The sequence below is a fragment of the Syngnathus typhle genome, linkage group LG7 (assembly GCF_033458585.1).
Source record: "Syngnathus typhle isolate RoL2023-S1 ecotype Sweden linkage group LG7, RoL_Styp_1.0, whole genome shotgun sequence".
In the NCBI taxonomy this organism is placed as follows: domain Eukaryota; kingdom Metazoa; phylum Chordata; class Actinopteri; order Syngnathiformes; family Syngnathidae; genus Syngnathus; species Syngnathus typhle.
In genome coordinates, this window is record NC_083744.1 from 7,612,676 (window position 1) to 7,638,355 (window position 25,680).

General features: G+C 41.2%; 4 protein-coding genes and 1 long non-coding RNA gene across 5 annotated transcripts; 2 read left to right on the forward strand and 3 right to left on the reverse strand.

Annotated features, from left to right (window-relative positions):
* Positions 1–179: 179 nt before the first annotated feature.
* Positions 180–4,946, reverse strand: LOC133156893 (uncharacterized). The gene is made up of 5 exons (XM_061282990.1): positions 4,636–4,946; positions 4,507–4,562; positions 2,381–3,915; positions 1,800–1,839; positions 180–440 (listed from the first exon to the last, which is right to left on the reverse strand). The coding sequence occupies exons 1-3, from the start codon at positions 4,761–4,763 to the stop codon at positions 2,387–2,389; spliced, it is 1,713 nt and encodes a 570-aa protein (XP_061138974.1). The 5' UTR covers positions 4,764–4,946; the 3' UTR covers positions 180–440; positions 1,800–1,839; positions 2,381–2,386.
* Positions 616–22,404, forward strand: fbxl13 (F-box and leucine-rich repeat protein 13). Its single transcript, XM_061282623.1, has 21 exons — positions 616–684; positions 781–887; positions 1,461–1,551; positions 1,629–1,696; positions 5,156–5,310; positions 5,470–5,579; positions 5,982–6,077; positions 7,271–7,366; positions 7,739–7,874; positions 14,589–14,641; positions 15,867–15,967; positions 17,027–17,156; positions 17,486–17,584; positions 19,091–19,211; positions 19,544–19,706; positions 19,904–20,023; positions 20,096–20,219; positions 20,303–20,383; positions 20,626–20,760; positions 20,898–21,061; positions 21,209–22,404. The coding sequence occupies exons 1-21, from the start codon at positions 616–618 to the stop codon at positions 21,285–21,287; spliced, it is 2,298 nt and encodes a 765-aa protein (XP_061138607.1). The 3' UTR covers positions 21,288–22,404.
* Positions 5,161–6,077, forward strand: LOC133156920 (uncharacterized). The gene is made up of 3 exons (XR_009714915.1): positions 5,161–5,310; positions 5,470–5,579; positions 5,982–6,077. It is a non-coding gene; the product is annotated as an uncharacterized LOC133156920 (long non-coding RNA).
* On the reverse strand, positions 8,263–17,297 carry LOC133156894 (leucine-rich repeat-containing protein 17-like). The gene is made up of 7 exons (XM_061282991.1): positions 17,097–17,297; positions 13,806–13,982; positions 12,300–12,770; positions 11,254–11,468; positions 10,645–10,800; positions 9,590–9,731; positions 8,263–8,828 (listed from the first exon to the last, which is right to left on the reverse strand). Exons 2-7 carry the CDS (start codon positions 13,928–13,930, stop codon positions 8,546–8,548), a joined length of 1,392 nt encoding a protein of 463 aa, XP_061138975.1. The 5' UTR covers positions 13,931–13,982; positions 17,097–17,297; the 3' UTR covers positions 8,263–8,545.
* Positions 22,402–25,660, reverse strand: fam185a (family with sequence similarity 185 member A). Its single transcript, XM_061282995.1, has 9 exons — positions 25,447–25,660; positions 24,927–25,359; positions 24,613–24,722; positions 24,410–24,499; positions 24,021–24,159; positions 23,318–23,359; positions 23,136–23,231; positions 22,758–22,892; positions 22,402–22,628 (listed from the first exon to the last, which is right to left on the reverse strand). The coding sequence occupies exons 1-9, from the start codon at positions 25,483–25,485 to the stop codon at positions 22,516–22,518; spliced, it is 1,197 nt and encodes a 398-aa protein (XP_061138979.1). The 5' UTR covers positions 25,486–25,660; the 3' UTR covers positions 22,402–22,515.
* Positions 25,661–25,680: the final 20 nt, after the last annotated feature.

Below are 25,680 nucleotides of genomic sequence, written 5' to 3' on the forward strand. Positions count from 1 at the left end.
CCAAGCTGGTCTCACAAGTAGATTTATTAATTTTCACACGTTACCAATCACTTCAATCACAATTATTCAGCTGTTTTAAGCGCTCTATGAAATCTAGTATTTAATAGTTAAATACATTGGGAAAATGTACAATCATTATATTCTACAGATAAGAAATTTGTTATAGTTTGTACATTTACCTTATAATCCTTGAAACGAACAAAAATTGGAACTCCGACAATGACGTGATATTTAAGTGATATGACTTCGGGGAACTAACGTCTCATTTCCGCCAAACATTTGTCCTCGACTCCGCCAAGAAAAAACAGGGAAATCAGTAGAATACAGAAAGAAATGGGTTTCCAATTCCATTAAGTGACTCAAAAGATCCATCGTCGCGTGCGTTGACGTCACGTGTCAATGACGATCATAATGACGTAGCAGCTGCTAAATTCACTTGCCTAGTTGGATAAAAAAGACTGAAGGTGACGCTCCAAAACGAGGGTTAAATCATGAAAATTTGGACACAACTTTCACAAGTGGCCGTCTATCATGTTATATATATTTATATATATTTATTCAGCTATTGTTAGATAAGGGTGCCTTTTTTAGAGAATAGAATGACTAGCTTCGCAAATGACAGAAAACCAGTCAAAAATCGATGTGAGTGCGCTGACAGAGGATGAGCTTCAGCAATTATACAAGGTAAAACGAATCAATGTTTTTTTTTTTTTTTTTATGCTCTAACATGGTTCGGAAGTACCTCAGGTGATTGTTTTTGTTATTACTCCTGGACAACAGGCTCTGTTGATCGGGTCGTGCCGGTTAGATACCAGAGACCCTATCCAGTTCCTGAAAAACACCCTGATCGCCTTCCAAGGACATGATAGTCTGCAGAATGTCGACTGGTAGGTCCCACTGGGAATTGTGTGGTTGCAGGTACTATGCAGTTCTATAGGGGTAGTGGTTGCTGACCATTGAGCTTATATTTTTTGGGTTAAGTCAATGTGCTTCACTAAATAAACATGTCATAAAAATGCACAGGTCAGTTATGTAGCTTCAGCCATATCCCTCAAAATGTTCAATGAAGACTCTAAATTGTCCATAGTTGTGAATGTGAGTGCTTGTGTATGCATCCTGCGACTGGCTGGCCACCAATCCAGGATGTTACTCTACTCAGTGCTGCTTTTTGTTTGTCCTTTGTTTCTAGTGTGTACATGTATTCATACAAAAGTATATGTGACAATCTAATGTACTTCATAGAATGAATAAGGTGTCTCTCAGCCATTCAAACTGAACATTCATGTTGATGATTCACTTTATGTCCTTATAATGTGCAAGTGTGCGCCCAGTGTTGTGTATGTTGGTCCTAACGTTACAATTCTGCGTGGGGAAATATAGGAAAATCTCATGAAAGTAGATTTGATGTAAGCATATTATAGTTCATTACTCACATCAACTTTGTTTTATTGATTTTAAAGGAAGAGGTTCCTTAACGAAGGTGCGCAGCAGTCAATACTGGCCTCTCTGGGACTGGATGAGTCGGAATATTTGGACGCCGACAAACTCAAGGTGACATGCGTCAATCAAAAGTCCAGTCACATGCAATGTCATTTTTCCAGTAACGTGTACTTTCTTTTTTTGATCAGGCCATTTTCCGGAAATATGAGAAAGCCTACTCGTGTTACAGGAACAAATTAACAAGCTCTTGTTTCCGGTGAGGGTGGTTGTCTAAATATTCACGCTGCATATATTAACTTGTGATGTGCCATGATTTGTTTTAAATTCTTTTGCATAGTATATATTCCATAACTTCTTACCTATGGACAGCAGGGACTTATTTGCCATCACAACATGCCCCTAGAATGAAGAAAAAAAATACAGTATGTGTCATATGCTAAAACAGACAATGTATTTTTTGTAGTTATTAGCATTTTTTTGTTTGTCACTTCACAATGTTGGCAAAGCCATGGGAACACATCTTGAGCACATTCGTTGGCGTTGGGCCAAAACCTTTTCAAATTTAATATATTCATGTATGTATTTTATTTATTTGCGTGTGCTCTTTTTACAAAATGTTGAGCAGTCTAAAGTGTTAAATGGCTTGCTCTCTGCTAAGCTATTGATCGTGAAAACTTGCACTTTTTTTGTCACTTGAAAAGTGAAGATTTTGGAGGTACAAGGTTTCTGCCCAATGCTAGCAAATGTGAGTTAAAAAGAAACTATTTTTATGCATTTTCTAAGTTATCAAAATGGGTTAGGGTTAGATCCAGTTAGTTGTCTACATTCTGGAAATTCCATTAATGTTTTGACAAAACTGACTCAGAACAGTGGAAATTTGTAGCCATTTAAGATCAATTTTAGGTGTAAAACATGAACATAGGCAGAATATGACCAATACCTCAGGTTATAGCTTTATTCGCTGTTTACGAATCCATGGCTCTTGAGCGCTCTGGGCTCTCATAAACACTCTTTTACGTGGCGTGTACTGGCTCCTGGAGTGAGCTACGTTAGTCCTTTCATAGCTGCTTCTGGACTGGAAGCCATATTTTTTCCCTTGTGGTATCACCTTCCTTGGGCCTCTGTAAACAGGAAGCCCTTGATGGAATATCCTTGTCGGCCGCTGCAAACTAGGGAGTCGATAGATCCTGTTTGTCTGAGCCATTTTCGGTTGCATGGCACGCATCCAGTAGGCATTCATATTGGGCTTGGCGTAACTCCTCCTGGACGCAACTGAATCCAACTTTTGAGAAATAGGGATACGCTCGAGCCTTTCGTGTGATTGTTGATTGTGAATGTCCGGCGTTTGCTCTGCGAGATTTGGTCTGTGGACACTGAAGGGAGTCGGATGGTGACGGACAAGACTGTCAAGAGGGGAATTTAAAGGCAGTTTGGAAAACATACGCCTCGAGTTGACTGGCTTGCGTAGAAAGTGATGTCTACCACCTCTGGGATTCTGGACTAGCACGTTTACAGATTTCTGGTCACTGGGGCTTAGGTTTACATTGTAAGAGTCTTTTGCTGCAGTGTTTTGCACCGTTTGCTTGGATTGTCCTTCCGGAATAAACAGCCACGATGCAATAGGCACTCGTGATACTTTGACATAAGCCCTTTTCCCGTAAGAACCTTGTTGAGAAGGTCCAACTTTGTCTTGAAGCTGTGGCTTCTTAAACCTCACGATTGAACTTCCTTTGGGTTTCTCACTTGCTACATGGTGGCCGTTGAGAGCATTTGGACTATGGGGAGCAACCTGTTCATGTAACGAGGTTGAGGAATATTGAGATTTTTTAGGAAACTTGTTTTTCAACCAATCACCTCCAGTTTTGGCATTAGAAAAATCTGCTTGGTGATAGCTTGGACTAGAGCTTCCATAGTTGTTGGAGCTCTTGTGCTCCCTGGGAAAGTATCTCCTCATGGAGGTTTTAGGACCAGGTACAGAGACGCTTGGAGCCACGGCAGGATGGCCGACATCCTGTCCACGTTGTCCATACCCCGAAATTAAGCCTTCACTCCACACTTTGTTGCCTTTAGTGCCTTCCTCATCTACATTCTCTTCTTTAGCAGAGCGTCTTCCAGCTATTTCATTCATCATCATCATCCGTCTTGCCGTTTGAAAATGTGCCAAGTCCTTACCGGGAGTCAAGAAAGAACTTTTCAAAGTTTCTATAAACTGGTGGAGATTGTTGATGTCTGGAAAACTGATCCCCTCCACAGCTCTGTCTTTGGTATGCTCCTGTACTAAAAGATTAAACGGATGCTGAAATCCAGAGTCCCGATGCTGATGTCGAGGCTGAGGCGCGCTCTCATCCAGCTCATTGTTTGGGGGAACTAAGTCCTGGTGCTGATTATTTCCTCTTTTGTAGTTTGGCGCAACGGAGTCCTGATTTTGTGGATCAAGTATCCTTGGGTAGCTAGTTGATGCATCTACCTTGAAACCTGGCAGCATTAAAAAGACACCACATTCAAATTATCAAGTGGAACATCATAAAACAATTACATTAGGTGATTTTTAGCGGCAGACCAAGTGGTTGCGTACCATACAGCTAACTGTCCCACTGCAATGGGAAAACTGCAACCTTATATTGGATTTTGAGGCTTTTTTTTTTGTCTCCATCCATTGATCAAGCTTAATTGCAAACATTCATTCTGTATGTCAATGCGCAATGAGAGTTCACTTGATTTTGTGTTATTTGGTATGCAGTGGGGCTGACATGAAGGTTTTTGGAATGTGGCCCACAGAAACTCACAAGCATGGAGAGAACATGCAAAATTCAAAATGCTTGAACACTGCTCATTAATTTTCATGTTAATATAAATTTGTAATCTTGGATCAGATTAAATCACAGTTGCCATTATTGACATCAAAACCAGGAAATGTTAGCTGAATTAAACATGAGATTAACTACATGTATTAAAGTACTTCCTTTCTAAGAAGCACATTTTGATTTTTGAACCCAGCTCCTCGGAACAGGTCCACCGTGATCCCCTTTTGATTGACACAAAAGTGTAAAACAGAAGCGGTCTTACCATTTTGAGAAGAAAGACCAAAGCAGACCAACAACAGAAAGGAAATCCGAATACGCCTATAAAGACAAAACAATGTTTGTTAGCCAGACATGCTGTTGGTTGTTAAACATGCAGTGTACATGGCTTTACCCTAACAGAGCAGCCATGACAGGTTCCACCCCAGCTCCAACAGTGGCAGCAAAGTCTCCACAAAAAGTGGCAGCCCTTTTGCATGCGCCAAAAAAGAGCAGTGATGACAAAAACAGTCCAACTTGCATTCAGCTCCCACTGACTGCCATTTGTTGATTGCAGCCAGCTGTTGGCGCTGCGGAGGTCGAGCCTCGTGATGAGTTCACTCGAGATTGTGCATGGCAATGACTTCAGAGCCACTCATGTCACAGTTTACCACTGGAAAGAGTTCTGAGAAAGAAAATGCATTGCAATCTAAATTTTGTCCATCAATCCATTTTCTTTATGAAAAAAGCACTCATATTTTATTTCGAGTCTGTCTCACCGCTTCGGTGGATAGATATGACTAAAATATTCACAAATATTGGGCATCCATCTTCCGAAATCCGATCATTATTTTCAATTATTCATTGATCAGCTGTGTTTGTTTTCTATGAGTTATTGATGAACTGTGTTTGCGTGTGGTGTTGTGGTTGAGCAGGAAATGGAAGGAGTTCACCAACGCCAGCGTGACAGATGCTTCCACACTGTCTCAAAAGACGCCAATTGCAATAGAGCATTATGAGAGGCGAAGAAAGCTGGTGGCTTTCCTTGCATGGCGGCGCTGGATCAAGCTGAAGAAGGAGTCACGGATTGGTACGTGGATGCAAAACATGTTTCACTCCATCATACGAAAAAAGATGTGTCCAAAAACGAAAGCTTTGCTTGACAATCTTCCCCACTGTGACTCATTCTGTCCAGCGCTTGCTGATGTTTTCATCATCTCTTCTCTTCTGTTTTGATCCCACCAACTAGAGGCGGCGCGTAAATTGGTGGGAGTTCTGACAGCCTGCGTCCTCAAACGCATCATAACCGCATGGAAGGAGGTTGTTAGGGACTCACAGAGGACCAAGGGTTACTTTAAGGTACAAGCGCATTTGAACATTTGAATCATGCTTCTTGCGTGGAGATGTTCCTGAATCTCCCACAAGTGGTCAAAATCTACATTAAGACTATCCAAAAGTAAACATTTCTTAATAGTTTTACTCCCCCCATGCTCTATGCACATTTAAAACACTTCTTCAAAGTTTTCCTTAGGATCTGTTCTCATATTTTCAAGGAATGATAAATAATTGTACAACAATCGATAAGGAAACAAAGACTGGTCTCACAGTGCTCCAAAAAAGGGGCCAAGTATGCTTGCTTCAAGTTTTAGTTTGTCACATCCAGTTGAAGTTTACTGTAAAACTGACACCAAAAAAAAAAGACAATTAAACATTGAGTTTTTAAAGGCAAAAAAGTTCAACCATGTCCGCTTGATGTTGCAGAAGCTTCAAAATGACCTGGAGACGGGGCGCCAGCAAGGCCAGATTGGGGAAGGATGCGACTGGCTCTCAGCCTTGCCCGCCCGCATTTCACTGCAGGTTGTTTGCTTTTTTTTTTTCCCCCTCCAAAATTTAAAACAGTTCCCAGCTGTCACTTTTGTCAAAACTTTCCAAGCATCGATCATTTGACTCCACTCCCTATATATTTCCTGTTCTGTTGATATTACTGAGTGCAGCTTCTGTTGCCATGACGACCATGGTCTTCTGCCTAATGAAACTGTGAAAACAAGGAGCTATAAAGACAATAGAGGGCTACTTTCAGATACGAGTGATCCGACGTACAAGTTACTCAAGATACAAACCATTCGATGGATGTTTTTTTTTTCTATAACTGCGAGTGCAAACTTGAGATATGAGCTCTTTATGGTGGCATTAAACTTAATTCAACTCACTTCCTAATAAGCAGCACTTTGAAAAATAGTGAACATTTCACCAAACAAACATCTGTCTGTGTGCCACTGTCTGTGTTGGCAGTTGTCACTCGAGAAGCAGGTTGCGCAAGTTCATACTGTGACTGTGCAACTGGAAAAGCCATTGAACTGCTCACAGTAATAGAAGCCTTCAAATTTTTCATATTCATCAATTACACTTGCATGTTACAAATCTCAAACAGCTGTCAGTCACAGCTTACAGCTAGACACTCGCACACAAATTTAGTGAGCTCACGTCACCCTACGGGACCCCGCCTGTTGAAAGCACATCCATGTACAGTTTATCCTTGCGATTTTTTAATCGTGTTCCAATGTTTACACTGTGTTTAAAATACATATTTAACAATCAATGTGTTTAGATTGGATGGGAGGTGTACCACTATTTGTGTACCGCTTGCACTCTCACATACACACATAATGAGCCTCAGTTTTATGGGTCTGTGTATGAGTATGTCATTTTTTATTGACTGAGCGGGAACAATGAAACCCTTGTGGGGGTTTTTTGGGGGGGGGCCTCAAATTTTCTGGCAATGCGGAGCAGTAAGCCTATGTTTGCCTTTGTTTGCTTGTTAATTGATAGTTACTGGAAATGAGATGGATGGAGCAATGTTTGAAGGGGATAGACGAAGATTGTGTTAGAATTCAAATTGTCTACGCATCAATCCATCCATTTTCTACGCTGCTTATCCTGTTCAGGGAGCAAAATTGATTTTATACACAATTGCATTGAGTTACAAACTTGGTCACGGTGCAAGTTACACATGTAATTCAAGGGACTACAATTTTTTTTTTTACTGGCAGATATTCCAGTATTTGGGCCTACGAGACCTGCTGAGCTGTTCAGAAGTGTGCTGCAGTTGGAGAAGTCTCATCCATACGGGCACTCTGTGGAGTAAGGTTTGTACAATACACGTGATGGTGCAGGGGTCAGCAACATAGTGCCCCCGAGCAACCCCCAAGGACCACATGAGTTACACGCAGGACCGTTCTAAAAATAGTTCACCAAAGCCATGAGTCTTGGTGATTTTATATTTTTTTAAATTTTTTTTTGGTTGCAAATATTGTCTACGTGATCATTTGAAAATGTAAACATGCAGACATGTCTTTTTATTAATGAGTACCATTAATTACTAATAACACCATATACTGTAATAATAACATGATCAAAGGTAGTTTAGGCAAATTTGATATTTCAGATTTGTGACTCAAACTGGTAGCCCGTCACACGTAATTTGTTATATCGATATAAGTTCATTTCAACCCGCTCAGATCAACGTCTCGGTGGATAAGCGCTGGATAACAGATGACACCATGAAGCATGTCCTGCTTAATTTCCGGCCCTTTGTGATTCATCTGAATCTGCGTGGCTGCTCTTCCTTACAATGGTACAGTTTGGAACATATTGGTGAGTGTTCTCTTCCTACAGCACCACCGTCAAGTACTGCACTTAGTTTCAGAAGATAACAGTGTTAGCTCAGGCTAATCGCAGCATCCAACAAAACTCATTCTTGGAACTCACTCAATGACAAATTATTTACTTTGTGTAATTTCAAATTTGAATGGTAGCCAGACTCTCCAAAGACACAGTTGTTTAACGACAAGCCATTGAAATGTTAATTTTACATAATGCATTTGCCGTGCAATTTAGTTTTTGCCACTCCCAGATCAAGTCAAGTAATCATCAAAGAGAACCACACAGATATTTAAAACGATACAACTTCGCATAAACGTCCATTCACGCTAACAGAATAGAAAACGCCACCGCCGAGCAACAAAGTAATTAATCGACAAGGTTTTCCACATAAGTCCAAAAATGTTTTTTATTGCAACATTTGATTGTATTAAGCAACAATATTGTGACAATTGTAATAATTTTACACCATTGGAAAATGAACAGTTCCCCGATAAATCTGTCAATTATTACCTTTTTTTTTTAAAACAGATTTGAGCTTATTCCCATTTTTTGGGGGGGGTTACACACCACATAAGTAGATTCTTCATCTGATACAGACTAGTTGACATATGGAAAGCAAGTGGGGAAAGTTATAAACAGAAGCCATCAAGAGCCTTTTCCCTTCAAGACAGTCTAATAATCTGGTACTTCTGAGGCTGTCTCAAGTGGCTCGGCTCCACTTCCTCCTCCGGCTCGCCCTGCACCTCTTCCAGAGAGTTCCAAAGCAGCTCGTCCTCCTCATTTGGGTCTCGCTGACTCTGCTGCCTGTCTTTGGGACACCCTCGGTTGTAGGCGTGCACGTACTCCTCCACACTCTCACCCGTGTATTCGGGAGGCGAGCGGCACACTAAGCCGGAGTGCCTCACCATCGGGTGCAGTCGAAGCCAATACACTATGTAGTGGATCCTGCAAATGGTTCTTAGTTTTACTTCCTTTTTTTATTTGGATATATTGAGACAAATACGAGACATCTGTGGTATTCATGTTGGTTACACCTCCCACAAGTCTGTCTTCGCAGACATTGTCCATGGAGCCTTCACAATCAGCAGTGCTGTCCCATTGAACTTAAGCTATAATAGCAACGCAACTGCTTCTTTAACCAATCAGATTTCGCATCCATCCTCATCAGTGGCGTAGCCAGGAATTTTTCCAGTAGGGGCGCGCGCCCACAGGAAAAAAAATCGAACATCACCCACGCCGTTCGCTGATTGCTAAAACAACATCCGGGTCTGGGAGGCAAACGGTGAATGGATAACATTGCGCACATAGAATAGCGCAAGCACATTCGCGCAAGACCGAAAGAAAAAAAACGGCATGAAAATGAAGAATCGAAAAAGCTCGATTTTTTTTCAACCGGGGCGCAGGGAGTCCGGCGCCCCGGCTTGGCTACGCCACTTATCCTCATAGTGCCAAATGTGACCTGTGATTGGCTGGCGCCTCTCGCTCAGTTATCTGGGATCCACAATTCTAATGAGGACAAACGCCATCGAAAATGGATGGATTCCAATGCTTTTACCTCCCTAAATACTGGAAACCTTATGATGGATTTGGTTTTGCCTGAAAAGATTACATTTAGACAAGTGATCTAAATGTTTCTGAGAGGTTGTGTTTAACCAACATCAAAACCAGAGAGCTGTACCAGCAGACAGCAAAACTGTAAGCCCCACCTGTAATCGCACACCCAGGGGTTTCCCCCCATCTTCAGCTTGGACAGGAAGTAGAGGTCTTCAAGAACGCTATACTGGATAAAGTGCAGGCTGTTGTCTGACAGGTCCAACTCATGGAGGTGCAAGAGCCCGAAGAAGGAAACTGGAAAAGTACACAAGTGCATATTTTTTACCCACCACAACCAGTTACTGTGACCAGTAAGCACCAGGTCAATCAAACTCGGCCTGCTGGAGTGGAAGCTTGTGGGTTATTTTTTTTCATGTAATCCAATTCAGCTCCTTCATATTTTCAGAGAGAGCTAATGGTCTCTAAAAGGGGAAAATTAGAAACAGGTTTCTAGCAGAAGTAAAACTTTCCCCTTAAAGTCTTGGCTGCTTCAGGAAAAGCACACAAAAAAGCCTTTTTGTGTCATCCTGTATCAAACTTATGCTGTGAAATTGGTTGTTTTGTTTCTGTAGCTGTAGTAACACTTCAAAGATGTCTGGATATGGTGCTTTTGGGTAAAACTTTAATTTTCTCTAAACCTTTGAACATTCATGTCAAACTCTTTAATGATTCAGTATTTATTTTTCTGTTCCAACAAGCACCTTGAATAGACCAGTGTCTTTATTTAGTTAGAAATCATATCAAAACACGATACTATTTACATGTTTTAAATAATAATAATAATAATAATAATGCTGCATTGGATTTATATAGCGCTGAGGCCAAGACACCATCTAATGATTTATCACCAACAAATTGTATGTTTCCAAAATAGTGGGAACTGAACTTCGAGGCCATCAGCAGGTGGCAATAGAGGTATTGACTGGAAGAGTCATGGAGAAACAGGTGGACGAGCTTGAAAATTTACATGGACAAAACGAAAAAAATCTGTTCAGCTCCTCATTAGAGAACTGCAAGTTTTGTATACTCTACTGAAACTACATGCCAATTAGACATCATAAGGTCACATTAATTTCACCAATAATTATGATACATTTTAGGTTTATCTTGAAATGTTATTCTTAAGACTACTCTCCCAGACATATTGCGAGTGGTGTATACTGTTTACCTGTGTCGATCCGCTCCATGTTGTTGTGGCTGAGGTTCAGCCTTTTCAAACTTTTTGCTCCATGGAAACTCTTGGCCTTGAGATGACGAATGGAATTGTGGGAGAGATCAATTTGGACGGCGTCCTCGGGAATACCAGCAGGCACCTCGGTTAGACCTGTAGATCAAGACGAGAGGAAACGAGTGAGAGTTGATTGCATTCTTCATCTCTTCGAATGTTAATACGTCCCATATGCGGTGGCGCTTGTGTATTTACAATGGACTTGTCCCAAAGCAAGTACAGTCGTCCCTTGCCATATTGGCTTTCAGGTTTTGTTGCTTCACTCTCACGCAGATTTTTCTATCGTCAATATCGAACTTGAGATATTAATATTTTTGCAATATTGTGGAATTTTGCAGTGATTACGTTTCCACACAGACACATCCTCTGGAATTCCTTTGAGGAGAACGAGTATACTCATTCCATTCATGCGACATTGTCCCATCATGCAGCGCCCTTGTGAGGAATGGCTCAGGATTGCTTTTTATTACATAAGAAGCATGTGTGCACTCGGCAAGGTGCCCGGTAACCGCAGTGATCAGCGGAATCCATTGGCGATAAAAGACTTGCCTCGGTTACTGCAGTCCACGCGTACTTCAGGGAAGTAATACGTGTGGCAGGATGTAGTGGCATCTGGTTTGTTTTGAAAGTGAATTGGCTCAAACACATCATTGAGGTCAGTCTGGTCGCCCTGCGGCCTTTCGTCCGGGTCTATCTTCTTGCAAAGCAGCTCGGGGTCAAGCCGCTTCAACTTTTTGCCTTTGAACCTGAGGGGCTCTGCACACCTTTAAAGAGAAATATGACCAAAATTATGTTTGTGTCTTCTTATCAGAGATGTAAGTACTCACACTCTCGGTAGAATAACCGATACTTGCGTAAATACAAAAACGAATAAAAGTTGGACTGATTTAACTTCTTGAAAGTAAAAAAGGCACAGACTGAAACGCATTTTACGAAGCTTAAACATACTTTCACTGATGAGCAGTGTTGTTTGCGCCAAAATGTCCTTTGGATTCATTGTCAAAAGGCTCAGCCTTCATTTCATCAGACTTGCCTCTATAAATATTCGTTCACAGAATGAAACTTTATAGAGGAGACTAGTTAGAACAGAGCTTGTCACGGTGTTGCCGTGAAAACCCAACAATTTATCCTCTAAGACCATAACTCATTTTTCCACGTGTTGGGGAAATTTATTTTCAGTGGAGTTGGACAAGGGATTGGCCACGTTAAAAAGTTTTGAAATTATTTATCATGGTCTCATTTGTTACCACAAAAAAACTGCCATTTAAACAGGGGTGTGGTGATTTTCTATATCCAATGGACCTGTTTGTTTTTGTTTGTTTTGCGTCTGACACTATTTCTTATGCTTTCTGAATCCCAGGGAGTTCAATTAGTAATCAATCAATTAAAATCTCAACTCTCTGTAATTATATATTTTTTCCCCATCCTTTGAGGTTGAAAAAGGTAGTGAGCCTATTTTCAACAAGTACAGATGCATGTGTTTTCCAATGAAGGGAGTAAAACTAAAAAGTGTTCCGAAAAATATAAGTGAATAATCCACCAAAGTATAGAAAAAAAAGTATGTTTACATCCCTACATCTACTGGGAAGCCTCACCTGGCATGATTTCCCAGATTCCGGTTGCTTGGGACTTGAAGGGTTTGTACGAGACTGTCCATGTCACACTGACAATGCAAGGGATTATCATAGAAGCGCAGGTAGAGGAGGTTGGGCATGGGGATGAGGGCTTCCTCGCTCAGCGAAGTCAGACGGTTGTGCTGGAGCAGCAAAGTTGTGAGTCGAGTCAACCCCTCAAAGGCCCCCTCCTCCACCAACGAGATGTGATTCTGCTGCAAGTCCAGACTGGTTAGACTCTCGTAGCCGGCGAAGGCTTCATCTCGGAGGACTTTGATCCTATTACGTGCTAAGAGGAGAAACCTGGGCGCTCTGGACCAGATCTGAGGTCGGGGAATGGAAGTGAGGCGACTATCCTGGCAGTCCGCAAATATACGCCCGGACTCTAATGATTCTGTGCAGTTGCCCGGTCTTGGGGGGTCGGATCTGCCGTGACGGCCGGCGCCTCTCACCCTGAGGGATTTATACACAATTCCAAAAACTGAATGAAGTAATCGGGTTAAACAAGTTGTGAGCAACATGAATTTAAACCCCCACAAAAGTCCTATGATCATTCATTTTGTAGCCTGAAATTTGTACTTTTGACTAACTAGTTCCCTAACTTACATGTTTTTCAAGTTATACGCCAAAAACATTTACAAAACTATTGCGCTAATTTTAAACATAAAGTAAGCGTTATCTTGGAATTGAGGTTCCAACAGGTGCAACAAAGTCAGCAGATGTTTCTTTTCCAATGTGAAATATGCTTGAGATCCAAACTAATTAAAGGCAACCCTCTTTAACTGTCGGGTCATTGACTGCAAATGAACCCCAAGACAACTTTGTCAAAGTTAGCTGGGAGAACCACAACCTTGGTTTGGAAAGAGTTCAAATCTGCTCTTATCTTACTCTGACTAGATATATCGTCTTGAATAAGTGCAACTGGAAAAACTAAAAACTCTGATCTCAAATGTAGTCAAAATATGCTTGTATATTTCTTCTTACCATTTCTTGTTGTGTAAGAACCCCCCCCCCCCCTTAAAAATAATATTAGGAAATGTAGAACTACTTGTTATTGACATTTTATTACTGGTTAGGCAAAGTTGATCTTAAAATAACAAACACCACAATCCTAAAAGTGGAGGTAGTAAAAACACGAGTTATTTTCAAGACACCAGCTTTTTGTTTTTTTAGGCTCGCTATGTAGTCTTGTTTTAAAAAGTTTTGCCAAGTCAAATTGTCCTGTTATGTTTGGCAGCTAATGTTTAAATTGTGTCATATATTCTTCATTTCTTGTTTTTCAAGCCCATGTTTTGCTGTGTAAATTGATTTAGAAGAACCACACCAATGAACTATTACCTACTTGGCCAAATAGCACCATACGTTAAAAAAATCCAGATGGGTGTCTTTTGCACAATAATATTCAACATAACATGCACTCTTTGGAATTTCTACGGCAAATAACATTTCCCAAACATGTAATGGGACCAAAGGATGCATGTTGCTCACCTGTCCCGCGCCAGCTTGTTTCTTGCTCTTTTGAGGCCTTTGCCCCGTCGTTTCATTTCGACAAACGGGAACAGCAGCAGAAGTAGGAGCAGGGAGACCACGATGAAAGAGGAGGTCACGCGCATGCTGGAACCTGCAGCTTTTTCAAAACCCTCTCTTTCTTTTCTCTCGGGAGGGCTGTGGAGTCAAACAAAGTTGTTTTGGATCTAATAATGAGGATTTTGAATGGGTCAAAACCTAGGACAAATGTTGTAACTTTTGATGGAGTGCAGCTGTAGACGGCGTGTTGCGTAAGAGCCGAGGAACATCCAAATGTGTATTTATAGCCTTACAACAATATTTCCACACATGAATGTTTTACAACTTTGACTGTTGCTTATTGAAAACCATCACTGTTCAAAATCAACACAGATCTGTATCACATACATCATTGGAAGCAGTTCACAAGAGATATTAATCTTGACAAAAACTTTTTATCAAATGTACCGATGTGTGCAAATTACTATTACAATTGCATTTTGATACTCAAAGTTGACATTAAGGATTTTGCTCTGACCAAATAATTAGGGTTGGGGAAAAAATCACCGTCTGAAATCTGATTTCACAGAACAAAAATCTAGTATCTACATTCATGCACTAGAAGCAGTCCAACCAAAAACAAATGAAGAGACTAAACTGTTGGGTATAAATGTATATACATTGATGGAGCAAATTTATAAATGTGCAAACGTATTGGGAATCCATCCCATTTGTTTACAAACTTTCCTTTTGTGTCTATTCCAGGTGAATGCAGAAATCTTCAAGAGCTCAACGTGTCTGAGTGTTTTAATATCACGGTGAGAACAACACGTGTTTTGTGTATAGAACACAGTTAAGGAGTTCTAAAAGGAAACATCTTTTGCTTTCTGTATTTTTAGGAAGAAAAACATAAGCATTTTTTGTTTTGGAGAAAAACAGTTATCGTTTGTTCATAGACTAAATGTTTGGCCCCGATTTATGCGTTCCACAGAGTCACAAAAGTATTCTTACTGATGTACTTATTTTATACACTATCCACTCAGTACAGCAGGCCAAATCTTGTTGGGATAGTTGTCTGGGTGATGTCATTTTTGACGATTGTTCTTCTTACTGCATGTCGACTTGAAACATCATCGAGCGGTGCTTGTGTTTTGGTTGTTGCTAATGGTCACCATACCTCCTCTTTTCTTTCAACATCCAACTTGCCCAAGGGAACGCATGATCTCCTTTTTTACGTGGTTCATATTATGTCCGAATACGCCCCGTACAGTCATTTTAATAAGTTGCAGCTTGAATGCATGACAAGAATTTTTATCGTTTTTCTTTTTCACTCCACCACATGAATTTGGAATATTACATTGTGTAATCTAAAACGATGCAATCGTTGTTTCATTTGGGAGCATCTTTGTACCTCGGAATTATTTTGGCGTTTGTTGACCATTTAAAGTTTACCTCTTCACCGAATATTGATCATCTGAAAATAACAACCTGTCGCAATTCTGATTAGGTGACCAACTACTTATAGTACAGTGGTGCCTTGAGATACAAATTTAGTAATTCCTGGATCATGCATCAATACTCATATCCCAAGTCATCTTTCCCTATTCGAATAAATGGAAATACTAAAAATATATATAGATTTAGTCATCTATAATACTAAACTATACTCTCTCCCCCCCTCAAAAAAGAAAAAAAAAACACAGAACACGTCTGTAAAAACAGACATACATAAAAACTACCTCTTCTTGAAAAATAAAAAAGATTATCACATCATATCTCAACAAATTCCTCTCTTGTATCTCAAGGCACAGCTGTAGTTGGACAAATTCAGTGAAATTGCATACTTTCCCGGGGTACCTGATGATCTTAAGCAACATAGTGGCTGGGAATCCTTCATACATGAGGTGCTAGTTTGACACCTTTGCCCTCGACTAGAGCTTAAGCTCCCAAAAATGACAGAGTATATGGAAGTAACTCCAGCTGTTTGGCAGAGACTCACTTGAGTATAAAATACATATGACGTGATGGTGTGTGCTTTGACAGGACACCATGATTGAATCAATTGTGGAAGGCTGCAATTCTCTGCTCTACCTGAACCTTTCCAACACGCTCCTGACAGATGTCACCCTCAGAGAGCTGGCCAGGTAAACAGTACCACTTATTAGCACGCTAATCCTTTTATTACTGGAGCCTTGCCTTCAGCTTCCCAGAAGTCACCACTCATATGCATACTTTTTTCCCAACGTGGAGCCCGGCAGCGTTTTTTGTTTTTTTTTTACTTCGCCTTTCACGTGTGAGAACAGCTCACTCGCCGCCAGCGTGAATACTGAGAAGGAGAGGAACAGATGTGCCGCTTTCGACTTGAGCACAGACGCAAAACAAATGGCATGATTGCCATTGTGGATAGATTTATGCGACGTGATTATTCTAGCAATAAATCATTTCGACTGGAACAGAACAGAGCTTTTCCCAAACATGCTACCGCAAAATTGGACACATATAATTGTCTAAATGTCTTGAGAAGAAAAAGGGTTATGGGTCTAGGAGCCAAATGTCTTAATTGGTCAATTATTCCTGTGATTCCCAACCACACTACGCTCAAAATCACTTTTATCATTCACTCTCAGCTGTTTTAGAACATTCTGACAGATTTCCCAAGAGGCACATGTTCTGTCACACCAAACATACCAAAAGAAAGAATTAACTCTTCTTTCACCACAAAATATTTGTTTCTTTTTCAATTCTTTAGTAACCACAAGGAGAACATGGGTTGATTCCACCAGAAACAATGGAATCTGACCAAAAACTAGCATATTGTGAATAGAAAAATGTCAAGTTGAACTTTGACTGTTGCGAAGATTTTTTGCTTTTATCACTTCTCAAACTATAAAACATCAAAAACAAAACAATGAATGGAGTTTTGAAGGTAAAAAAATATATATTTATGGATATACATTTTAACTATGAAACGTGACACTATATCGTAATTGTATGGTGCCGATACAACAAAGTAGTTTCCGTGTTTGTGTAAGAAATACACTTAACTAAAGCAGACTTAAAACTTTAAAGACACCCTTTTGTGAATGAAAAAAAAAGATACTAGTTATTGATTTCACTAATTGTTGTTTTGAATAGAGACCACATCTAATGTTGTTAATTCCAAAATGTTTTAAATTGATTGATTTCAACATTTTGCCCAACAGTAACTGCATCAATCTTCAATACCTGAGCTTGGCCTACTGCCATAAAATGACAGATGAGGGTTTTCAGTACCTGAGCTTGGGAAGGGGCTGCCACAATCTTCTCCACCTAGACGTGTCAGGCTGCTCCCAGGTGAGTCTTCCGGGCTCCCGAGTACACTGTATTTAGTGAGATGATCCAAAAGGATTGGAAGAATCCAAGTGCTCCGCTCCTTGTTTGCACGTGTCCCCTCTTGCTCCTCACTCAAAATGAGCTAAGAGGGAAGGAAGGAAGGAGGGTAGGAAGGTCGGGCTTGTTGAATAAGCCCACCCGCTCGCCATGTGCTTACACGACAACACATTCAGTTATGCTCACTACCAGATGTATGTTTTCATTTTGTGGGGCCCCAATAGTGAGTGTGAGAAGCGAGGATGACTCACATTCCAGTGAAGACATATGTTTGTTCTCTGTCTTTCTCGTAGGTGACGGCGACGGGTTTCAGTTACATCTCAGAAGCGTGCCCTTATCTCAAGGAGATTTTGCTCAATGACGTGTACGCCCTGTCGGACGAGTGCATCTCTGTATGTTTGTTTTATTTACAGGGCACTGCAGGCCAGGGGTGTACAAACTATAATGATCTTGCAGTTTTGACTTTTGCCACATCACAGCTTTCTCTTAAAGATGATATGGCTAATAGTTTAGGAGTTCTTATGATTTCGGGGGGGGGGGGGGGGGGTCCATTGCCCTGTATCCCATTAGAATAGATCCGCCACTGCACTGAGTAAATTTCAAAAGTCGGTGCATCGACAACAGCAATCTGTCATAGACTGACAGCCTTTAAAGCAGTGTTTACTCGGGGATCAGTAATGGGACGTGTTGGCAAATTGGACCTTGACACAGAGCAGTGCGCGGAGCAAACCATTCTATTAATAATTTTGAGCATTCTCTTCTGAAGAGAACTGTAGTTACTATTTTAATAGTAAATTGTTGCTCTGCATATTAAGAAAAGCTTAATTAAGAGCTGTATGAATGTATATTATGCATTTATTTTGTTATTATTTGCAGCAGACATAGTCCTGGTCAGGGTCGCATAGTTTGTACCATAGTTTGGACACCACTGCTGCAGTCAGGCAAAAGTCTTGGGACACTCCTATAAATAATACTTTAGTTCCTACCATCCATCCAATTTTGTATCTCTTATTCTATTCAGACTCATGGACTGGGAAATCATTTTAGCCCTCCCACTTGATTAATACACATTTAAACCACACTTCTTTTTTAACAAGCTAGCAAAATAAAGCATTTCTTAGCACTCGCCACTTGCTCACATAAGTCCTAAAAATAATACGCATTGCTTGCTTCAAGCGGTTAATTTGTCAGTCTGAGTTATGGTTTACTGTAAAACTACCACATAACACAAAACCTTTGTCTTACAAAACTCTGTTATCGTAATGTTAAATTATAATGCGGAATGTTATGGTAAGTATAAACCTAGACAAATCTGCTACTTGGTTTAGGGTTAGAGTTAACACATACTATGTAGGAGCATCACATGCAGAGCAGACAGCAAAACTCACAGTCGTATTCTCTCTACTTGGTATAGAAGAACTTGAATGGAGCCCTGACTCCAACTGCCTCAAGAACCGCTGGGATGAGCTGGAACTGAAAGTGTGGAATGTCAAGGTGTCCCAATACTTTTGTCTGAAGAAATCAACTACAAGCATGTGTTCTATGTAGGTTTGCAAAATTCTGTGAATTTTCAAAGTTGGAAACTTGGACATGGGAATTAACAGAAATTTATGAGTACAACCTGACTAAACAAAACTATGGGTTGGCTTTTAATAACTTATTTTCACGTGATTAAGTTTTATAAATACAGCCATACAAATGTTGTGCTTTTTTTTATTACATTTGAATTGTACTCTTTTGCAATAATGCTAGCATACGACATTTTTTCCATCAATTCCCAGTAAATTCCCATGGAAAGTTACCAATTTGGAATATGTTCAAAATTCTTAACTTTCCTACTAGAATTTACTGGAAATTTTGCAACCCTTGGCATGCATAGTCCGATGTGTCCCGTACAGGCCCTGGTGTCCAACTGCCATAATGTCTCCTCCATCTCTCTGCTGGATGCGTGGCAAATTTCCGACGCCGGCATCAAAGCCATCGGCAAAGTCAACAAACTGAAGAGTTTCAGCTTGGAGGGTGAAGTCCGCCAACCCTCCTGGAAAGCTGTTTGAGCATTTCTTACATATCCTTGATATACTTGTATACGAGTACGCGCATTGTCCTCACTAGTAAAACAATTCAATTTTCTAGTAAAACTACTGTATGACATTTATGCATACTAGTTATTTAAATTTGTAGAAAAAATAGCAGACCACATACATAGTAAGAAAAATGTTACTGAATTATCCTTAAAATAGTGTACAACTCGTGTCCTCGTGCATGGAATCGGATATCGAAGAAATGCTCAAAGGAGCTGGCCATGTATCTAAAAATGCTCTTAACTGAAAACAGTTATGTTCCGTGTCCAGGTAACAACCACGTGACCCACGTGGGCTGGAAGGTGCTCTGCAACAGCTCACGAGGCCTCCGCAGGCTGCACGTCGTCGAATGCCACAGGATGGGTGACAACTCCCTCAAGGCGGTGTCCTCTCTCCGCAATCTGCAATACCTGGACATCTCGCTCTGTAACAAGTGCGTTTGTCGCCCCGCATGTCATGCAGTATATTGAGGCTTCCCAAACTTTTGGGGTCCCATGACAGTAGAGAAGTACTTGTACAGTATCCATGCATCCAAGATATTGAAATTATTTCACCACATTTTGAGAACCACTGTCTTAAATGATTAGTTGATGATGACACAAGTTTGACTTCATGTGCGTCTCATTTCAGAGTGACCGATAAGGGGCTTTTTACTCTGGCCGAAAGCCCCTCGGCCAGCAAATTACGAGAGTTGAATGTTAGTTACTGCTGTCAGATCACTGATGCAGCAATCAGCGTGATTGGTCACAGGTACAATTAACTCTCAAACGCATTTTCTCACCATCACACACGACTCATGTTGTTTTGTCATGGTTTCACAAGATTTACCAAGCTATCCCATCTGAACCTGAGCTACTGCGAGCAGCTCACCGACGTCGCTCTGGAGTCTCTGATGGGCAGCTCCATCACCTCTCTGGACCTCAGCGGGTGGAACATTCAAGACGACGTACAGTACTTGTTTGCATGCTGATTACCTCCACAAAAGTGGTGCAGATTTTGTAGATGTATTTACTGTGTTATGTGTTTTAGGGCTTGGCTGCTCTCGAAGAGGTTCCCTTGAAAAAGTTAATTCTTGCCGAATGTATCAACATTACAGACGTTGGTTTGGAGGTACAAGGCATTGGTCTAGCAACATATTGTACATTCCTTCACATCTGCTCACCTGCCTATCTATCGACATGACTACAAAACGCTAAGTATTTAATCACCTAGCAACTATTTTCTATCCTTACATAAGAAAAAAAGTTACCAACCTCGAATCATTACAATAGTTGCAGACAGTTGTTATGTTTGGATGAGCATGTTCAATAGCTCACGATTCATTACTTCTCTTTTTGTTTTCTCTGGACTAGAATTTGTGCAAGTACTTGACGGATCTGGAGTACGTAGACGTGTCTGGCTGCTTGGAACTGTCCGACCAGGCCATCAAATCTTTTTCCTTTTACTGCAGGGGTCTGTTCACACTGCGGGTAGCAGGCTGTTCAAAGGTATTCTGTATATACGCTCAACAGCCATCATATGAGAGCCTTCACAAATCAACTTGCTATTGAATTTTGGACATGGCTCTTAGAGATATTTATGGGATTTTACTGGGTCCCCCCCCTCCCCTCCTACACACACACAGATAACCGACATGGGAATGCAGTGCCTTTCACACGGCGCAGCACAGTACCTGCGAGAGCTGGACGTGAGCGGCTGTACCCTCACTGATCGCGGTGTCAGATACATCGAGAGGCTCTGCCCGCCACTCTCGTCAATCATTATGCACGGCTGCAACCGCATCTCAGAGTAAGAACTGAAGGGGAAAAAAAGGCATCAGCCTGCAATGCACATTCACTCAAACAAGGAATTGAACGGAAAAATTCACGACTCCCGTTCACAACTTTTTGTTAGAATGAATGTTTATGTATATACGTTAATATGTGTGTGTTTCAGGGAAGCTGCCATGAGGTTGCAGCCATATGTCCATCACTGGGAGTACAGCAACGAACAAACAAAATTGTGGCTTCGATAAAGCAATCAGTGCACACAGAGAATGCGATGGCGCTTGAAGATCGCACCAGGGAAACTAGAGTAGAAGTCAGTCAAGCTCAGACCTCTGCCAAGGCCCAAACATTTGTAATTTGGCTTTTCCATAGATACCTGATTTTTTTTTTTTTTTATTAAGGTACAGGTAGGGTAAAAATAAAAAAAAATGCCCTTTTGAATGAATTAAAATATTGCTGTTGGATAAAAGAAAAAGACATTTTAAATGTCATATGGCAATGCAGGGAAGCGGGAAAATTAGATATTAAAACTGAACAATAAAGAACATGAGGAGCAAATTTTCATTGATAAGGAAAATGAGGGAAATTTTTGATATGGATTAGTGATTTGAGAATAAATTAGATGTTCATTGGACATTGAATCAAAGCATAAAACAAATGACAGCAAACCAGATAATCTCACAAGAGATTAAACAACACGGGAGTTGAATCCATGACCCTGAGATTAAGAGTTTTCTCTATCAATTGAAGTATCTGAAATCAAAATAAAAAACAGGTAATCTCACAAGTGATTGAATCTGGGACAACGTGGGACTCGAACCTACAACCCGGCGACTAAGTCTCATGCTCTACCAATTGAGCTAGCCACTTTCAACCTGATATAATCATTGAAAAATTAAAATTAAAAAAAAAAATTAAAGCTGCTCATTGGAGATTTGAATTTAATTAGTCAGCTTTTCATTGGACAGTAATGATAGATAATGGAAAAAATGCAGAGATCCAAAACGGTAAATGGATTCTAGGAAAGGAATCCGCCGAGGCCTTACTGCCGTCCTCCAACAATTACCACCAGTACTTCTGTTTGCGAGAGCAGCAAACAGCACATAACCTTGGCAGAGGTCATTTTCTGCTATATAAATTGTTTGTGTGTATGTGTGTGTGCATGTGTGTGCATTTGTGTGTGCGTGTATGTATTTTAAATTATGTTAGATTACCTCAAATCAAATGGCGCTTAAAATCCATTGTTGGGCAATGGCATCTTTAGATCATGCATTTTTAACTATGCAAAGACTATTCCTTGTTGAGTGTAAAATAATCAATGTTGGAATGAAAACCTTTTTTATCATTATTATTAAATAAAAATTTAATACTGCACAAATGCATTTATTTCCAGGTCTTCACAGTGATAATGGGTGATATTCAATGTGTGAAGTGTAATTGTCTCTGAGTGGCACTCCAGTTGCACAATGTAACTTTTCAGCCTCCCAGCTTCAGGGACTGCAACCAGCTTTGTGTCCTCAGACTGACCGAGCCTCTTTCCGTGGTTACTCTGATCCGCTGCCCCACTGGGCCATCGGAGTTTATGTATCCTGAGAGAGATGGAGATTGAAAGAATGTCAAGGTTGGTTCACATGGTGTACTATATGAGCTGGGACCTCCATTGGTAAAAATGTTTTTGTCTTAGTAACAGAATACAAAAATGTCTACTATGCTCTCACCAGTGACTCGAGTTTGGTTTTGAGTGACGTTCTCCTGGACTTGGTGCAGCGTAACATCATGGTTGACGTCAACCATGGATCCACAGAGCTCCACCTCAGCTTGAAATGAAGATGGGATGCGGACGCACACTGCTCCTACGGTAAGAAACAGACGAAATGCTACAGCCCTTTCGAGGCACACGCCACAAATAGGGTACCAAAAAAAAAAAGTTAAATAGTAAGTACTAGTGCTTGACTCCCAAGGCACACACACCACTGCTACACATATTTGCCTTACTATCATAACACTTGCTTCTGGTATACAAATGGAGTTCAGGTCCCATTCCAGTACAGTACAGTACATGCTGCATTTGCATATATGAATTTGCATATTCCTACCTTCCTGGCTGAGTACTTCGGAGCTGGCGCCATCTCCCACATACACATCGATGTCTCCACTTCGAGAGGAAACCTTCAAGAGGCCATTGGAGCCATCTTACAAAAAGCAAGAAAAAAAGAAAATCACATTAGATCCCTAGTTCAAGACATTCCATCGTATGCTGCCATCAGATCATGTTTACCTATGCGTGTATGGCCCGACATGTTCTTCACAGTGGCGTCACCTTTGGAGGGATTAGAGCAGAAAGTCAGTGCAGCTTTGTGACAATAGTGCAAGTAAACAAGATGATTGTTTCCAAGATGTGCCTCGCAGGAACAGAGATTCACATTCTGAACGGGTGACGCATTATTTTTCTCTGCTCTGACAGAGACTACATTCCTAGTTTCCAACAAATACATTAGGGAACATACATTTGTTTCCGGCAATAGCTCATAAGATGCAATACAAAAATATTTTACATTGATCCTCAGTTGGGAATGCCACCTCCTTATTCATCGAAGAATATTTATCATTTCTCATTGAAGAATATTTATCATTTCTCACTGGAAAGTTACATTTAAAAAAGACAAAATAAAATCTAACCCAAAATTCAGGTAGCATTCTCTAGAAGTGAAGAAAAAAATAAGCCCCCTGACACAAATTGACACGAAATTGGGTAGCCATATCTTTCATAACTGGTCGCACAAAAACGTCACAGGGACCCATGCTCCAAGTAGCAGAGAAAGTCCGCCATTTTGGATGAATGACTGAAGCAAACAAACAAGGCAACAATTCTCCCAAGCAACGACTCATAACTCTGAATAATACCCTTAATTTGTAAGTCAAGGCATCAGTCATAAGAGGACCCAATCACCCAGTCAGAGACCCCAAAGTGTTCAGATCACCGTGCAAAAGTCCCAGTTCCACCTTCCCCGTGCAAGAAGAGATACAGCTCGATTCAGCATAGATGGCCTTGACCCCCAGGGCGCCATGCTCTGTGGAGACCTTCATCTTGGTGCCCTGCAGCTTCTTGACACGCACTGCCTGGAGACCACGTGCACAGCACAAAGAGAAACAGTGTGTAGTAGTGTAGATTTGAAGGCTACTGCTGCCCCCTAGTGTTCGGTTATTTCCAGGGATGATTATGACATACATGTGCTGGGAGCAGAGAAACCAAGAGAAACTATGAAATTGAAGAGAATAGACTGTTGGAAGTAAATGAACACAATTTCGTCAAACAATTAAAACTAAATTAAAATTTTACTCAAATGAATCTGTGCTGTGTGGTACTTACACCCTTGCCAAAGGTGCTGATGTCTACATTGCCATGGATGGTACCCTCACCTGTGACATCGCCACTTGAGTGCACCTCCACCAGATGGCCCTGAGGTACAATCCACAACTTTAGTAAGAAGGTTTAGAATGTGTTCTATTGGTTTTTGCAAGTACACCTAATAAAGTGTCCCCGGTGAGTGTGCTGTGCCCTCGCTGACTGACCTTGACTGAATGCAGTGAGCAGTCGCCTTTCTCTGTGTGCACCTTACAGATGTCACACTCCATGTTCTTCACCTGCACGTTGCCGTCGGCGTAGGTGCTTATGAAGAGATCTGTGACACACGCACACAATTTGAAACTGAGACAAATCAACACGTGTCTTAGTCTAGAAGTAACCTACACTAACACAGAAGTCATCATTTGCTTTTCGGGTACAGTGCAGAGTGTTTGTTGTTGTTTTTAACTTTTCACGTAATACGCTGCGTTTTTTAATAAGTGCAAAACATTTGCATTTAATTGTTGGATTGTGAACTCACTGCTCTTTATGGGTACAGACAAATGGACAGATAAGCTGGTGTCAGCCTTCTCGGTGGAGATAAGCAGCTCCTTGCCGTTGCCATCGTAGTGGACACAGAAGTCGTCCAAGTTCTTCCCCTGCTCCTCTCCGTGGAGCACGACGAAAGCTCGGTCTGCGTCGGGAAACGCGTGCGGGTCCAGGGCCCGGACGGAGATGCTGCAACCCAGGCGTGTCCGGACCGTGCTGAAGGGGTTGACCTCCAAACTCCACTCCCGCAGCGGTGGACGCTGGCTCGCCTCGCCATCGATGTCCTCTCTGGCTAACTTCGCACCGGAAGACGTGAAGAGGGACCGCTGTTGGCAAGGACAACGCCGGGGGGTCCAAAGGCAGTTGGCGGTCCGAAAGAGTCCGAGGCCGACCCGCAAAGCTGGCGTGCTCCACAACAGCATGGTCTTTAATTTACACATTTACTGTTGTCAGACATTCTCAGTTGACAGAGGCTGCCATTGGCAACAACAACTGTCAAGTTGAATACTTACTGATGACGTAAGCAGACTTCCGCGTGGCGCTAGCCGCATAGCATTTAGTAGGTTGCTAAATCGGTAGGTGACGATTTGGCTAGATAGGTCGGTAGCTATTTCCGCAACTATCTATCTACAAATTTATTTAATTAAGTAGGTGGACAGAAGCGCGAGTTTCTTAATGTTAACTACGTGTAGATGGTAAATACGATAACGATATATGTGCCCTACGCTTGGCTGGCGACCAGTGTT